The sequence below is a fragment of the Piliocolobus tephrosceles genome, chromosome 16, assembly GCF_002776525.5.
Source record: "Piliocolobus tephrosceles isolate RC106 chromosome 16, ASM277652v3, whole genome shotgun sequence".
NCBI classification, from domain to species: domain Eukaryota; kingdom Metazoa; phylum Chordata; class Mammalia; order Primates; family Cercopithecidae; genus Piliocolobus; species Piliocolobus tephrosceles.
The window spans coordinates 59699624-59717281 of NC_045449.1; the positions used below are offsets into that span (position 1 = coordinate 59699624).

At 36.3% G+C, this 17658-nt stretch overlaps 1 protein-coding gene across 7 annotated transcripts in view; it reads right to left on the reverse strand.

The window, feature by feature from the left end:
* Window positions 1–17658, reverse strand: part of CEP112 (centrosomal protein 112) — a 558138-nt gene that overhangs the window by 394304 nt on the left and 146176 nt on the right. For all 7 annotated transcript variants that reach the window (XM_023212015.3, XM_023212013.3, XM_023212018.2 and 4 more), the window contains 4 exons: window positions 14010–14164; window positions 13266–13395; window positions 12459–12551; window positions 11653–11712 (listed from right to left, as the gene is read on the reverse strand). In XM_023212015.3, the coding sequence (XP_023067783.2) occupies window positions 11653–11712; window positions 12459–12551; window positions 13266–13395; window positions 14010–14164 (438 nt within the window). The remainder of the gene's footprint in view (window positions 1–11652; window positions 11713–12458; window positions 12552–13265; window positions 13396–14009; window positions 14165–17658) is intronic.

Genomic DNA, 17658 nt, shown 5'->3' on the forward strand with positions numbered 1-17658 from the left:
CTTCTTGTATTGATTTTTAGCTGATAAAGAGTAGAATCTTTAAAATTACATACACAGACCTTCTGAAAAGTTTTCTCATATCTGTAGTTATTTTTGTGTTACTTTATTCTGAGCCTTCCTTCAGAAATATCAGTTGTTGTATACTGGTTTTATATTTTCTGCCTTAATATCACCTTCCTCAAAATTTTTGATTCTTTGTCCCTTTCTTTTGCAGTCTGAAAGGTCATTATGCCTTGCCTTCATATCGCTGATTTAATTCGTTACAAAATCTGACCTAACCCAACCAGCTCCTATGTGATCTTAAGTCTGCTATTGAACTTTTGGTTTCCTTACGATTTCCTTATGACAATTTTCACTTCATCCCTTTCTTTCCTTATGGGATCTGTTCCTCCTTCATAGATATCGTATCTTATTGTATGCTACTGGTGAATTTTTAAACATTTTCTTCTGGAGTAATACATTTTCAGGAGAAACTCCTTCCTCTGAATCTTCTATATAATGCTCTCATTCCTTTCTTCTACAACACTTTCCCACAGACTCCATTTTGGTTCTGTTCTCCTCCTCATTCTTGAACACCATACACCACTCAGATTTGGTGCTTGGCATTCAGAACACCATTCAGTTTGCTGCTTGACAAAAACTATAGGGGCTGTAACTGTGCTTCTATTATGGGTCTCTAAGTGTGGTCTCCCTCGCAGAGATACAGCTAAAACCAATTCCCAGGAGGGTTTGCACTAGGTTACACTGCTCTACTGAGGAGGCACGTTTCTCCTCAAGCCACGGCCTGCTTCACTGGTAGTCTAAAATGATATGTCACATGGGAAACCAACAAGGAACTGCTATCAGAGTTGCTGACAAGTCAATAGATATTTTGCACATTGGCACTGTGCCTCCAATGTACCATGTACCAGTAGTTTCCCCTCTATTTACTGCTGATTTTTTTTTTTTTTCTGGGACTCAGAACTGCCTGCATAAAAGCACAATTGAGATTTATCCTTTTAAACAGGAAGCTTCAAAAAATTAACTTCTTGAGAAAAATCTATCTCTAAAATTGCACGATGATTATGAGTCCAAGCTCACAATCAGATGGCATGGATTTGTGTCCCTATTCCTTCACAAACCACATAACATTCCTTGCCTCAGTTGGCTCCTCTGAAAAAATCAAAGAATTGTGATAAGTTAATAAATTACTTGATGTAAAGACCTTAGAACAATATGAGGAACATAATAAATGCTCAGTATGTATGAAACATTATTATTACCTTCTCAGATTGAATAACTCAAGGTTATTATGAACACCCAAAATCACAGTGTGCCACAACACAGTAATTCCCTTAGTCTGTCTACCTTTTCAGAAAGTAGTACCTGAACTGCTAAGCATTTTGACTTTTTGTAACTGCTTTTTATCATTCATTATTGAATCTTCACCTCTGACAAGTTTTCAGCTGCCATTTCTTGACACTTGTCGGTGTGCTAACACAAGCACCTTGATCTAATTTATTGCTTCTAAAATTATTAGAATGAAATTCTCTGGGTGGGAAAATGAGGGACTCCCCTCTGAGGTAAACATCAACATGCCAATGACCATACTTTTGAGCTGGGGGTTTCTTAAGGTAGAAACTGTTTCTCATTTTTATATCCCTAGGACGCAGGATAATATCTAGCCCGTACTCCAATAGTCAATAAGTATTGTTTTAAATTTGTTTTTTCTTAATTGAATATATCTGTATTGTTTAAGAGCCTTTTTGGATTACATTTTTAGTTTTTACCTATATTCCAGATAGTTGTGGGTGATATAAGTAAACATCAGAAAAGTGAGAAATCATTGCATACAGATCTTGGCAAAACAGAAGAGATCAATACTTTTGGTGGGTTTAAAAAAAAAAAACCTTGTTTGGGCTGGGTACGGTGGCTCACACCTGTAATCCCAGCACTTTGGGAGGCTGAGCCAGACGGATCACGAGGTCAGGAGATTGAGACCATCCTGGCTAACGTGGTGAAATCCCGTCTCTACTAAAAATACAAAAATTAGCTGAGCGTGGTGGCACACACCTGTCATCCCAGCTACTCGAGAGACTGAGGCAGGAGAATGACTTGAACATGGGAGGCAGAGGTTGCAGTGAGCTGAGATTGTGCCACTGCACTCCAGTCTGAGCAACAGAGCAAGACTCCCTCTCGAAAAAAAAAAAAAAAAAAAAAAAAAAACTTTGTTCGTACATAAAAGAAACAAACAACGTAGAAAGAGATAATACTATTGCCAACCATTCCTTTGTAATGTACAAATGGTAGTAAGCAATAAATGATTTGCTTATAATCCTTTCCCCACTATAAATTATTAATACCAGAAAAGAATTTAAAAGTGATACATAATGAAAACACAAACCAGATAGTCAAGGACACATAATATATTCTCAAACATGAGAATTTGCTATAAATAATTGACTTAAGTAGCCATAAGCACATTTATTGAATATTCACTGAATATATTTTTTGCTCCCTTGCATCCCAAGAATTTAGGTAATCACAAAAGGAATATTGTGTAAATAAGAAAGAGATTGTGCTATACATCAGAAACTAGATATACTGTGGCAGACACCATAGCATAGTAAAGTGCACAGACGAGGTACTGACCCAAACACTGACTAGCTGAATAACTCCGCAATGCCTCTTAACTGCTATGACCTCTGCTTCCCAATATGAAAAATGTGGGGGATTAGGTTGCATAACTTCCGTAAATCTTTTCACTGCACAATTTCACGTTTTGAAACATCACTAAAGGCACACGTACTCTTAAAAATTATGTCAGTAGTAGTTCAAAAACACTATCCAATATGTTAAATATAAAGCTGTGATGATTTTAAACATGATTTTAAAAAGTACACATGATTGCTAGGCATTGGAATAACTATATTTTAAGGATTGTGAACTCCATTAGACTTCGTATCTCATTTGTTAAACAGTTCCATCAGAATGATTGTAAGTAGATATTTCAATTCAGTACATTTTAGAACATAGGTGTTTAACATACGTCTGGCATGTTTCTCTAGGTAAACAGCACCATCTTTTACTCTCTGGTAACTGGAAAACAAGCAATAGGCTATTTGTAGGGGGCAGGTGTTTCCTTGCTAGTAAAATAATTTAGTCTAACCATTTCCTGATTTAACAGATGAGGACACTTCATCAAACAATGACATTTCAGTTTACTACTTATTATTTGTTTGATGTTCAAAGATCTTAAGAGCAGGCAATAGCCGCTAGAGATCAATAAAGACCATTACATAATATGTGTGTGCTTAAATTAGGGACAGCATCTGATGCTGTTTCTTTTACCTCAAAGACAAGTTAGAATCCTATGCTCCTGTCCTGCTGCTGTCTCATAGGCAGGAGAGAACAATGTCATTCAATGGCATTTCCTCCTCCTGAAGAGATATTTAGAACTAAGTTTTATACCTAAAGTTATTGAATGTGCACACCTGTAACACTAACAACAACAACAAAAAGCCCTATACATCCTATTTAGCTCTATAGTTACACAGTCCAGGGCTATGGAAGATTTATGTCAGGTCTTTGAGCTATCAAAAAGGATATTCCCTGAGAGGGATATAAGACATCAAAACTTCAAGGCTTGAGATCACAGCAGGTTTAATAAAGAAAGAAAAACAGATGTCAATGTAAAAGGGGGAGATTATGAAATTAATTGTAAAATAAAAAGTAGCATGCTGAGCAACATTTTCTTCCAGTGTAAATAATGCTAGGAATATATGCAATAGGAACAACGATGGCTATTTTTCTTTTAAAGATTGTTATTATTTTAAACAAATCTTATTTACAGTGGAAACAACTAATACACTTTAACAAGTAATGTTATTAAAAAGCAAGGTCAATTGATACCGCATGGAAAGGGAATCACTGTAGTTAAGATACCTAATAAAAAGGATTTAGGTCTGCTCCTTGAAGTGAAATAGAATAGGAATGGTCAGCAGGCTACTGGATACAGATGAACTGAGCTCTAATATTCACTTTCTAGTGTACATTCACCAGGGAGGGAGACTGAGAGCAGAAACCTTGGTTTACTTAGAAGCTAAATACCCAAGAAAAGATAATGGAAGAAGAAAGACTTCCTTTCTAGGTCTATCTCTATGTGTGTAACAGTCCTCAGTAGGATGTAATGAAGTCTGGGATAGGAAAACCTTATTTTACAAATAGCCAATGCATCTCTTTCTCCTCACCACAACCCGTCTGTCTCACAGGCACATACATACCAGAATATCAGGAAGACGGCTTACCAGACTGCAACAGAGCAGGAAGCCAGGAAGCTCTTCCTTAATGGATAGACAGCCAGTGATCTGCCCAAAGAATGAACAGTGGACTAACAAGTACACCCAGAGGACACTGATGCCTTATACAGGAAGCAAGGATTATGAAAAAGTATGTCCATTTCATATGAAATACACTTAACATCTTGTACTGAGCTGCATTAGAACTGTAACAATAAGGAAATCTATTATGATTTTAAAGAGCACACGTGCAGGTCAATACATGTTACTAGAAACACTTTTCCAAATGACAGAAACAGATTTTTTCCTATACATGAAGCTCATGGAGGGCAGAATCTATGTCTAATTCATCCTCAACCCCACCCCAGTACCTAATGTAATACCTTCCCCAATATAACCATTTAATGGGTATCTGCTGAGTGACTATATGGATAAACAAGATGTGGTACTACAAAGTATCTTTAACATTTTGTGATATAAACCATATTTAATTTTAACTTGTATTTATTCTAAATAAATGTTAACTTTTTTCATTTTCTATTATTTTGTATTTTACAAGTTGATTTGATAAATGTTGAAATAGCAGATAGTGACAAAAGCAGCAACAAAACCTTTGCCATTTAACTACTCTTTTACTTTCTACATCTTATACCAAAAAACAATTTAGAAACTTAAGTTTCATAGTCAGAAATCTATAGAACTCTGTTTTTCCCGAGATGGTGGACCAGAGGCCTTCCCAAAATGCCTTATCTACTTGGAAGAATTTTGTCCAAGAAGGAAATGAAAAATCAACAGAAAGTGAAAGAAAACTTCAGATACTGGGGATGAGAGAAGGTGAGCAAGGGGACAGTGGCTAGGTCTGGTTGAGAACTGAGTGAAGCTCCAATATAGGAGAGGGGAAGAGAATGTCCCTCTGTAATCTATCTGTCTACCGGGGAACTGTGCAACCTAGGCCATGGGGAACACCCTGTCCCTCCCAAGCCCTGGATATAACTAGGAGAGAGGCCAGAGAGTGTGAAAAGGAATACCAGAAAGTACGCCCGGCATTGTCTCAGATCTGGGACCCAACAGGACAATGCCATTCTTGATTCTAATTCATATCAAGCTGAGTGGACCTGAAACCTAGCAGCGGCGGCAGCACCAGCATTACTCTTGGGCCAGGATTTGGAGTGCTGGATCTGGAGCAGACGAAGAGCTCTCACAGCCAGAACTTAGAGGTAAGTGTGGTGTGCAATCCAGCTGTGGGTGCTAGAATTGGGATACCCCTCCTTCATAGACTGAAACAGGAGGAGAGTTGCGGAAAAGGCATGGTTTTACCTGGGTAGTGGGTTTCGTGGCCACAGGCAGCTTTGAAAACTAAAGTAGAAAACTGCACGTAATATTTCTGAGTGTCGCAACTGGCCCCCTTACTTGGAATAGGGTGTGAGCTCCTCCCTCAGGTCTGAAGAGTGACAGGTGGGTCCCTCTCCCTATTACCTGGAGTAGGCACGTGGGAAACCAATCACTTCCCAAGCAGAGAATTTGGTGCAGCAGTGGCTGCTCTGTTTCTTGCCTAGCCTTATCTCCAGCCACGTGCTGACTGCCTCTAGACCCCTGTCAGGGTTGGCACTTTTGCCCACTGTTAGGAGGTGTGAATGCAGACTTGCCCAGTCCAGCTCTGCCCAGATTTGGCCTCCACTGAGACTGAGCACATGACCCAGTCCACTGAACATTCTATGGCCCAGCCATTGTCTGGGCAATGAAGTACCTCTCATGGTTAACAAAGATCAAGCATAAACTTTATTCCTACAAGAGCAACTGGCTTTTACCTGCAAGTGCCATCTATGGTCTGGAGGTTGACCTGCAAACCCCATAGTAAATCTGCTGACACAAATGCACAGTGCTTGGGAATAACATAAGAATTCCATGTCCTTTGCTACCACAATCATCAATGCCACTGTGGCTTCTCAGGAGGCTATGAGCCCGCTTACCTTCCAGGTATACCACTACTACAACCAGTATTTGAAAAAGCCACCACACTAAGCCTATTTATAACCAAGGAAATCATACAAAGCCTTAACACTTAACATATCCAGAAGTAAACAGCTCTACTCAACATACTTCATAATTATATCCACAAGAAAAGAAAGTTACATTTCAATGAAATTCAAAAATAAGAAGTTATTATTTCTCCAGATGTGAATAAATCACCATAATAATACCAGAAGTATGAAAAAGCAGGGCGGTATAGCACCCACAAAGGAACACAGTAATTTTCTAGCAATGGATCCTAACCAAAATAAAATTTTTGAAATGCCAGATAAAGGCCAGGCACAATGGCTCATGCCTGTAATCCCAGCACTTTGGGAGGCTGACGTGGGTGGATCACGAGGTCAGGAGATCGACACCATCCTGGCTAACATGGTGAAACCCCATTTCTACTAAAAATACAAAAAAAATTAGCCGGGCGCGGTGGCGGGTGCCCGTAATCCCAGCTACTCAGGAGACTGAGGCAGGAAAATGGCATGAACCCAGGAGGCGGAGCTTGCAGTGAGTCGAGATCACGCCACTTAACTCCAGCCTGGGTGACAGAACGAGACTCCACCTCAAAAAAAAAAAAAGAAAAGAAAAAAAGAAATGCCAGATAAAGAATTAAAAATACTGATTTTAAAGAGATTCAATGAGATAAAAGATATTCTGAAAACCAACACAAAATCAATTCAGGATATAAATTTTTAAAACTTGCCAATGAGATAGATATCTTAGAAAAAACAATTTCTGGAAATGAATAATTAAGAAATTACAAAATACAGCTGAAAGCTTCAACAATTGACTAGACCAAGCAGAAAAGAAAATTCTCAGAACTTGAAGACTTAATTCTCAGGACTTTTGACTTAATCCAGTTAAACAAAAATAAACTAAAAATAAATTTTAAAAGAATGAACAAAGCCTTTGAGAAGTATGGGACTACATAAAGCAACTGAAGTTACAAATCACTGGCATTCCTGAAAGAGAACAAAAAGCAAAAAGTTTAGAAAACCTATTTAAGTAAATAATTGACAAAAACGTCTGTAGTCTAGCAAGAGACTTAAACATCTACGTACAAGAAGTGCAACAAACACTAGAAAAAGATATTGCAAGATGCAATTCACCATGAGAAATAGTCATCAGATGTTGTATAAAGTCAACACGAAGGAAAAAATCCTAAACTCAGCAAGACAAAAGCATCTAGTCACTTATAAAGAAAAAAAATCAGACTTCTCAGCAGAACCCTTTTACAAACCAGAAGAGATTGGGATCCTATCTTCAGAGTGCTTAAAAAGAAACTGTCAACCACAAATTTTATATCCTGACATAATAAGCTTCATAAACAGAAGAAATATAAAGTATTTCCCAGACAAGCAAATACTGAGGGAATCTGTCACTATTAGGCTGGTTCTATAATAAATGCTCAAAGGAGTTCTAAACATGTAAATGAAAGCTCTGTATTCACCATCATAAAAAAACATTTAAGTATAAACTCACAGGTCTTACAAAGCAATTGCACAAAGGAGGAAGAGAAAGAAATTAAATAGCGACATGACAAAACACCAACCCACAAAGACAAAGAAAAAAGAAACAACGAATTTATGAAACAACTAGATAACATTATAACAAGAAAAAAAAACTCACATATGAATATTAACCTTGAATGCAAATGGAATGTTCTACTTAAAAGATAAAGATGGACAAAATTGATTTTTAAAAGCCTGAACAACAAAAAAAGTACAGACCAATATCCCTGATGAACATATATGCAAAAATCCTTAATAAAATACTAAGAAATCAAGTCCAACAGCACATCAAAAACGTAATACACCATGATCAAGTGGGTTTTATTCCAGGGAGGCAAGGATGATTCAACATATGCAAATCATTAAATGTAATTCATCACATAAACTGAATTAATGCGAAAACCATATGACCTTCTCAACAGATGCAGAAAAAGCATTTGATAAAATTGACCATACCCTAATGATAAAAACCCTCAACAAATTAGGCATAGAAGGAATACACTTCAAAATAATAAAGGATCTGTGTGGCAAACCCACAGCCAACATCACGCTAAACAGGGAAAAGCTGAAAGCAATCCGAACAAGAACTGGAATAAGACAAGGATGCTCACTTTCACCATGCCTATTCAACATAGAGTGAGAAGTCCTAGCCAGAGCAATCAAGCAAGAAAAACAAATAAAAGCCATCCAAATAGAAAAAGAGGAAGTCAAATTATATCAGTTATTGATAATATGATCATATACCTAAAAAAAACCCTAAAGATTTCTCCCCTCCAAAAAAACCTCTTAGATTTTATAGCTGAATTCTGTAAATTTTAGGATACAAAATCAATGTATAAAAACCAGTAGCATTTCTAAGTATCAAAAACAAGCTGAGAACCAAATCAAGAAGCAATCCCATTTACAAAACTTATTTTTAAAAAACCTAAGAATATATTTAACCAAGGAGGTAAAAGGAGGCAAAATTATAAAACACTGAAGAAAGAAGTTGTAGATGACACAAACAAATGGAAAAACATCTCATGCTCATGGATTTGAAGAATTAATATTGTTAAAATGACCATACTACACAAAGCAATCTAAGATTCAATGTAATCCCTACAAAAATATCAATATCATTTTTCTCAGACTTAGAAAAAAACAATCCTCAAAGTCATATGGCATTAAAAAAGAGCCAGATTAGCCAAAGCAATCCAAAGCAAAAAGAACAACACCGGAAGCATAACATTATTTGACCTCAACTTACACTACAAGGTTATAGTAACCAAAACAGCATGGAACTGGCATAAAAATAGATCTGTATTATATTAGGTAATACAGAATACAGAACCCAGAAACACTACCACATAACTACAGCCAAATGATCTTTGACAAAGTCAACAAAAACATATACTGGGGGAAGGACACCCTTTTCAATAAATGGTGGTCAGTAAATTGAATTGCCATATGCAGAAGAATGAAACTGAATCCCTATCTCTCACCATATATAAAAATCAACTCAAGATGGATCAAAGAATTAAATGTAGGACTTGAAATGTTACAAATATTAGAAGAAAACCTAGGAAAACTCTTCTGGACATTGGTCTAATCAAAGAATTCATGACTAAGACCTCAAAAGCACAAGCAACAAAATCAGACAAATGGGACTTAATTTTTAAAAAAGCTTCTAGAAAGCAAAGTAAATAATCAATAGAGTGAAAAGACAACCTGCAGAATAGGAGAACATATTTGCAAACTATGCACTTGGCCTGGGGACTGATATCCATAATTTACAAGGAACAAACAACAACAACAGCAACAAAATAATAATAATAATAATTAATAACCGATTATAAAGAAGGCAAAGGATATGAGTAGACATTTTTCAAAAAAGACATACAAAAGGCCAACAGGCCTATGAAAAAATACTTAACATCACTAAACATTAGAGAAATGCATATTAAAACCACAATGAGATACCATCTTATTCTAGTCAGAATGGCTATTATTAACAAGCCAAAAAATAACAGATGTTGGTGAGGATGCAGAGAAAAGAAACACTAACACTCTGCTGGTGGGAATGTAAATTAGTATAACCTCCAAGGAAAACAGTATAGAGACTTCTCAAAGAACTAAAAATAAAACTATCATCTGATCCAGCAATTCCACTTCTGGGTACCTACCCAAAGGAAAAGATCAGTACTCATAGGTTTCTCACAGCATTATTCACAATAGCAAACTATGGAATCAACTGTCGATAAATGGATGACTGGATAAAGAAAATGTGGCATACACACACACGCGCACATATAGATATATATAGAGCGCACACACATGCACACTATTTGCATGTACATTATCTTAAATGAAACAACTCAGAAAGGGAAAGTCAAATGCCACACGTTCTTACTTGTAAGTGGAAGCTATATAATGAGTACACATGAACATAGATTGTGGAGAGTGTGGAATGACAGACACTGAAGATTTGGAAGGGTGGGAGGCTAGGAGGAGGCGAGGGACGAGAAATTACCTAATGGGCCCATTATTTGGGTAATGGGTACACTAAAAGCCCAGAATTCATGCTTATGCAATATATCCATGTAAAAAACTGTGCTAGTACCTGTCAAATTTACACAAAAATTTTTAAAATAAATCATAAAACTCAGCACTTTACTGCCTAAGGTATTAAGTGTGTGAATAACCCCCTAGTTATTACAGGAGGGATATCAACATACACCAGTTGAAATAGTACTATAAACAACAAGGAACAATTCCTAATCTTTTTCAAGTAGTAGTCAGTACTTTCATTGTTTTAGGTTCTTTTGTTAAATGTTTAAAGTTCTTGTTGCACATATGACACAACAGACTACCAAATACATCCCATCGATTGTATATTTTTAAACTGGTAAAAAGAAAATACAATTTCAACATGTTATTATGAGAGGTTAAGATAATATAGTTGCCCCCCAGCATCCATGTGGAATTGGTGCCAGGGTCCCCCTGAGGATACCAAAATCCATGGATGCTCAAGTCCCTTTTATAAAATGGTGTAGTATTTGCATATAACCTACACACATCCTCCTATATACTTTAAGTCATCTCATAATAACTTACATAGTACCTAATCTAATGCTTATGCATCACTTCATTCACATGACTTCAACATAGTACTTGACACACGGCAAATCCAAGTTATGGTTTTTGAACCTTTGTGTAATTTTTTTTTCCTGAATATTTTTGATCCGTGGTTGATTGAATCCACAGATGTGAAATCCATGGATATGAAGGGCCAACTGTACTCTTCATTCATTAAATGTAACATGCAAGCAGTGTTTTAATGTTGATATAACTAATAATTGAACTGAAGCAGTTGTTTATTATATAAACAGGAAAAATAAATAAGCAAAATTTAATTACTGGTTAGTTGAAATTAACTTAGAAACAAATTATTCTTGGCCGGCCGTGGCGGCTCATGCCTGTAATCCCAGCACTCTGGGAGGCTGAGACGGGCGGATCACTTGAGGCCAGGTATTCGAGACCAACCTGGCCAAAATGGTGACACTCCCTCTCCTCTAAAAATGCAAAAGTTGGCCAGGCATGGTGGTGCACACCTGTAGTCCCGGCTACTCAAGAGGCTGAGGCACGAGAATCCCTTGCACCTGGGAGGCAGAAGCTACACTGAACCGAGATTGCGCCACTGCTCCAGCCTGGGTGACAGAGCAAGGCTCTGTATAAAAAAAAAAAAAAAAAGGCAAACAAGTTACTCTTTAAAGGTGAGAACGTATGGTTTTATAAAAATCAGTCTGCCTTAATGCCCCATTTGCTATTTTAAATATTTTATAGCTTCCCATAAAACATATTACCTTTTTTTCATAGGTGTGTTTTAAATGACTTTTCTCCATTTGAAACTTATTTTCTTGATCCTGTGAATGATAAATGTTTATATTTACTATACTTTAAATTATAATAGAGTCAATAAAATTAGCAACCTAATGAAATCAGTCAATCTACTTAATGTCAAACTTTAGTTCAGAGTTTTGCATATTATTAAGTAAGCCCTACAGGCAGAAATTTGAGTAGCTTTATACTACAAGGCATAAAATCTTAGTCATCTGAAGATACTACTATTCTCAGAAGTACTTGCTTTACAGTATAAGCAAATCTTTCTGACCCTTAAGATTAAGAGATTACTTTAAAAATGACCAAGTCAACAAATATGGAAATGGTAAATTTGAAGTTATATCATATAACAGTCCTTGGTATTTTCTGATCACTAGAGAAAAGATCTAAAAGGTGCAAAAGAGAGAGACAGAGGGAGAGACAGGCGAGAAGAAAGAGGGAAAGAAAGAGAGAAATTATGAAGATTGGCAGGTAATTTAAAAGAAGGAAATTATTCTAAAATAATAATACATTTAAATAAAATTTATTTTTAAAACTAATCTCAAAAGAGATCATTCCAATTCAAATTATGGTACTTTATTCTCTACATCTCATTAGCATCAATCTCTATTAAGATAAATAAAATGTAAAATTACACAATGCGATAAAAGAATCAGAAAAGACGACCTGCATTTCTGAGTTTTATTTTTTAATTGACTCTCAATTATACATCTAAATCAAGAAAACTGTGTTTGACCATTGTTCTTCTGTGTAGAAATACAGCACTCACCCTTAGTTGTTGCTTTCTTTGAAGTTCTGATTCCTGTAACTGCTGTTTTAATTGACAGACATTCTGTTCTAATTCTTCAATCATACTAGATGCCTAGAAGGATTTTAAGAAGAATAAAAAGCAGAATATTGATTTTTGTACCATATTATACCTTCTGATTGAAAAAATGTCCCTTTTTTTTACCTCTGAAAGTCCAATCAGAATTAAAATTATCTAGAAATCTGAATGAAAAATGTTTTTTAAAAAACTAGAAAAATTAATCTTTTAAAGTAAAAGTATAAATTAAGTGCAGCAGGGTATTTAATATGAAAATGTAACGCTGATATAAAAATAAACTCTTTTAAAGTAAAAACAGAAATTAAATGCTACATAATATTTAATGTTATGGAAATGTAACACTGACATACAAATAATAGCTTTACAGAAAACTTCAAAATGTTAATTATAAAACTAAAGCAGAACCAAGATTTCAAAATAATAACACATATAGTTACTCTATAAAATTTATTATTCATACAACTAAGCAATGGAATTTATTTGTTCCCTCCTTTTAAGACTGCAGCACTTAAAATGATTAGCTTATAGCAGAATTCAGTTTATTAAACATTCGTGTTGTGCTATATAGTAGACATTTAGAATTTTAAACATTTTAAATACCAATAAAAATTCCTGAAGTTCCTGTTATTTAAGAATAAAGTGAAAGAGAGACTAATTTCAAATGCCAAATAATTTCTACTTGTCCTATCTATGGCTCTAGGCTGAGAGAATAAATACTTCACGCAGATTATCTACCAACATAAATAATACCTTAGAAGCTGAAAGAGCATGTTCTTGCTTTAGAAGGTTTATATCAGCATCGTATTTGGTTTGTAACAGTTTCATGTTTTGCTCATAATCATTTACAAGATGGTCCTTCTCTTTATGCAGTGTGTTACGCCTAAAAACAAGAGAATAAAATAGACTTCCAATGTATTTAAAACCAATCTCTAAAATGAATTTTTTTAACCAGCTAAATCCAAATACATTTCCATTCAATATATTAAATAAGTATCCATCATTTTGTCAACTGCTTCTAAACATTCTGCTTATGTTAAAAACAGGTTCGGTACAGTGACTCATGTCTGAAATTTCAGCACTTCAGGAGGCCAAGGCAAGAGGATCACTTCAGAAAAAGACTTTGAGACCAGCCTGGGCAACAGAGTGAGACCCTGTCTTTACAAAAATAAAAATAAAAACAGAACAATTAGGTAGGCACGCTGGTGCATGCCTGCAGTCCTGGCTACTTGGGAGGATCAGGAGGGAGAATTGCATGAGCCCGAGTTTGAGATACAGTGAGCCATGATCACGCCACTGCACCCCAGTCTGGGTGACAGATAGAGACCCTGTCTCTAAATAAACAAACAAACAAACAAACAAACAAACAGCAGTATTTAGTTTAGGAACGTCCCATGGCTAAATGCACAAGGTGTAATTAATTTTGGCAGATAACTTATACAGTTAATATCAGCACTTTATAGCTATACCTGATAGATATCTGATTTCAGACAATACCTTGCTTTTACTTCTTGTAATTCACTACACGTTATCTGGTAACATCTTTCAAGTTCCGCTTTTTCTTGAATTAATTTCTGCCTCTGTAAATTACTGTTCTCTGCTTCTCCAGTCAGCTGCTGGACACGGGCCTCCAGTTCTTTGATCATGTGGTTCTAAAAGAACAGGTCATGGTTAAGAAAGTCTCTCACTCAGTTGTAATACGTTTGTATCAGTAAGAAGCTTGAGGAAAATGTATAATCTATAAGAATAAATAAAACAAATGGATCATAAACCATGGTAGTAAAAATTAAATCAACCTTGAAATTAACCAAGTCTTTAAAGAAATAATGCTTACTATCACAAAAATAAGAACATCATAGTTATACATTTTTAGCCTTTTGTTCATTTAATGAATATTTACTGAAGCTGGTAATATTCAAGAATGTAGATAGGCTGGGCATGGTGGCTCACGCAAGTAATCCCAGCACTTTGGGAGGCCAAGGTGGGCGGATCACAAGGTCAGGAGATTGAGACCATCCTGGCTAACATGGTGAAACCCCGTCTCCACTAAAAATACAAAAAATTAGCCGGGTGTGGTGGCGGGCGTCTGTAGTCCCAGCTACTCGGGAGGCTGAGGCAGGAGAATGGCGGAACCTGGGAGGCAGAGATTGCAGTGAGCCGAGATCGCGCTACTGCACTCCAGCTCCAGCCTGGGTGAGAGAGCGAGACTCCGTCTCAAAAAAAAAAAAAAAAAGAATGTAGATACATAGCAGTAAATAAGACAAAGTTCCTATCCTCAGGAAGGTTTCAGTCTCTACGCCTCTTTATATATATGCCCATTAGCTGACTACTTACTAGTGTTCTTTGCTTTTCATTTTACTTTTTGAAATGTGTTATAATTATAAAAGTAATGTAATAGTATTTTTAAAGGAAATTCGTAACCCCAAAATTGTAGCACAAGGGTGCTCACATAAGTGATACAAATATTTTTAAGTGTATAGGAACATTTAATTAGTTGTAGTGTTAGTGCGCAAGATTTTTATTCATTTTTTAACATCTTTGCCATTTTATAAAATGCACTTCTCCACTCTTCCACAGTATTAAGATTATCACGCAACTAAATCATTTCTCTATTATTTAATATTTATTTAGAATTTCCCCCTATGTAGAACTGCAATTTAAAACGTGGATAAAGGTATTTATCATCTTTTAGATACTTTATCTAAAATTAGGGTAAGCAAGCATTAGATGAAGGGACAATTAATTTTCAGTTTTAAAATTAAACTTCTAATAAGTTTGAATAATAGCGACAGGTTAGTATGATGTTGCACTCAATTATTGTGTTATACTTGTTCTAAGATAACCATTTTAAAGATGCAGTTTCAGCATTAAATAATACTACAACCCTGACATCCTTTCTTCATTTCATCCTTTCTTCATTACAAAACCAAATAGGTATACAAGTTAAATTTTGGTGTGACAGCTTCCAATCTAGGTAAATGACTTATCTAACTTAAAAGCATGGTTTATAGATTAAATTCTTTAAATGCATACAATTCCAAACTGACAAACATCAGAAGTTCCGATTTCTTCTTCATGCATCTTTTTCACTTTGTTTCTTCATTATCCCTCTGCTTTAGGAGCTCCTTTCAGAAAATAGTTTCAATTTTCTAATATATATTCTAAACACCCTTTGTGTCCTGCATATTCATTAACTGGAAGAAACAAAGAACATATACTTTGCTTTCCAGTTTTAGATGGCGGAATAAAGATGATTTGTATTCCTTCTTCTCTTAGAAATCAAAAACAGACAAGATGAACTAGAAATAGAAATGCAAATTCCATCCTAATAAACCCTGTAAGAGGATATTACAGGGTTTGTAATAAGTTGTAAGTTGGCTATAAAAGAGTAGCTTGCATACTCCCAATGGTAACAACTGAAAAACCCAGACAGACTTTTTTTTTTTTTGAGACAGGGTCTCACTCTGTCACCCAGACTGGTAGACAATAGTGTGATCTTGGCTCACTACTGCCTCAATCTCCCAGGCTCAGGTGATCCTCCCACCTCAGCCTCCTGAGCAGCTGGGACTACAGGTACATGCCACCACACCTGTCTAATTTTTGTATCTTTTTTGGTAGTGATGGGGTCTTGTTATGTTGGCCAGGCTGGTCTCAAACCCCAGCCTCACGCGATTCTCGGTCTCCCAAAGTGCTAGGATTACAGGCATGTGCCACCATGGCCAGTGAAAGATTTAATTAATACGAAAGTACTTGAGAACTTCTAAGGCAGCTTGGAAACCTCATAGAGATGAGGCATCATCCTGTGAGGTGCTTTTACACTAGAAGTATTTTCCAATGGTAGAAGATGAGGATGGGGCAAGGAAACAAGGGCAGATGGTGGCCGAGGCAGCCAGGACTTGAGGAACTAAGGTCGTTCAGAAAAGCAATGCACAGAGAAGTGGGCACCACACCAGCAGTTTACTCCTCAAGAGAATTTGTCGAATTCTTTTTCTTTTTCTTTTTGGAGACAGAGTTGTGCTCTGTCCAGGCTGGATCTCGGCTCACTGCAACCTCCACCTCCCAGGTTCAAGTGATTCTCCTGCCTCAGCCACCTGAGGAGTTGGAATTACAGGTGCACACCACCACACTTGGCTAATTTTTGTATTTTTAGTAGAGGTGGGGTTTCACTATGTTGGCCAGGCTGGTTTTGAACTACTGACCTCAAATGATCTGCCCATCTTGGCCTCCCAAAGTGCTGGCACTACAGGCATGAGCCACTGCGCCTGGCCGAATTTGTCAAATTCTTAGCATTTACAGGGCAGGAAGCCAAGAAACCAAGTGGGGGGAAAAAAACTCAGAAAAGCACACTAGAGTTTTCTGCAGTATCACTGTACTTAGAAGTAAAATAGATTGTCCAAGGAGGAGAGCTCCTAGTATTAATAATATCACAGGCTTTCCGTTGAGACCTGTGTTGAGGACTACCACTAGGAGTGAAAGTTAGTCAAAAGCATACCAAAGATTACAAAGACTGCAACTCAGCCTTGAGTCAATTTAGTCCCTGAATGGATCCAGTGATCTGTCTCTACACCAGCTGCCTCTCAGAAGAGACAGAAGAGCCTCTCTGGCAGAAGATAACAGCATCCAGAACCTTTAATATTTCTGTGCATAATGTTTGGTAAATAATCACAAAATAACAGGCATACCAAGAAATAAAATCAGAGGAAAAAACAGAAAATAGAAATAGACATGCAGATGCCCCATATATTGAAATTGTAAAACATATAAGGCATGTGTTCTCCTGACTCAAAATATATGAGACATCCCACAAAATTAAGTAAAGATCAAATATAATTACAGGAATAGTCCAGAAGAAGAAGTCTCATGGCTGGAAATCCTAGAAAATGTCATCAGAAAACCCTTATACAAACTAAGTGGCATGCAAATAACACAACTGGTTCAATAATAATAGATGTATACGTTCTAACTGCAGCTTCTTTCAACATAATCTGGCACGAAAAAGAAGCAAGAAAGATTATGCTGAATGAAAAAACTACGCAAACCATTTTTGCACAAAGCAATCTATGGATGAGATTAAGGGAAAGAAATGACATTATGAGCAAGTAAAAATTATAAGAGCAAACAACCAACATAGAAAAAAACAAAATGG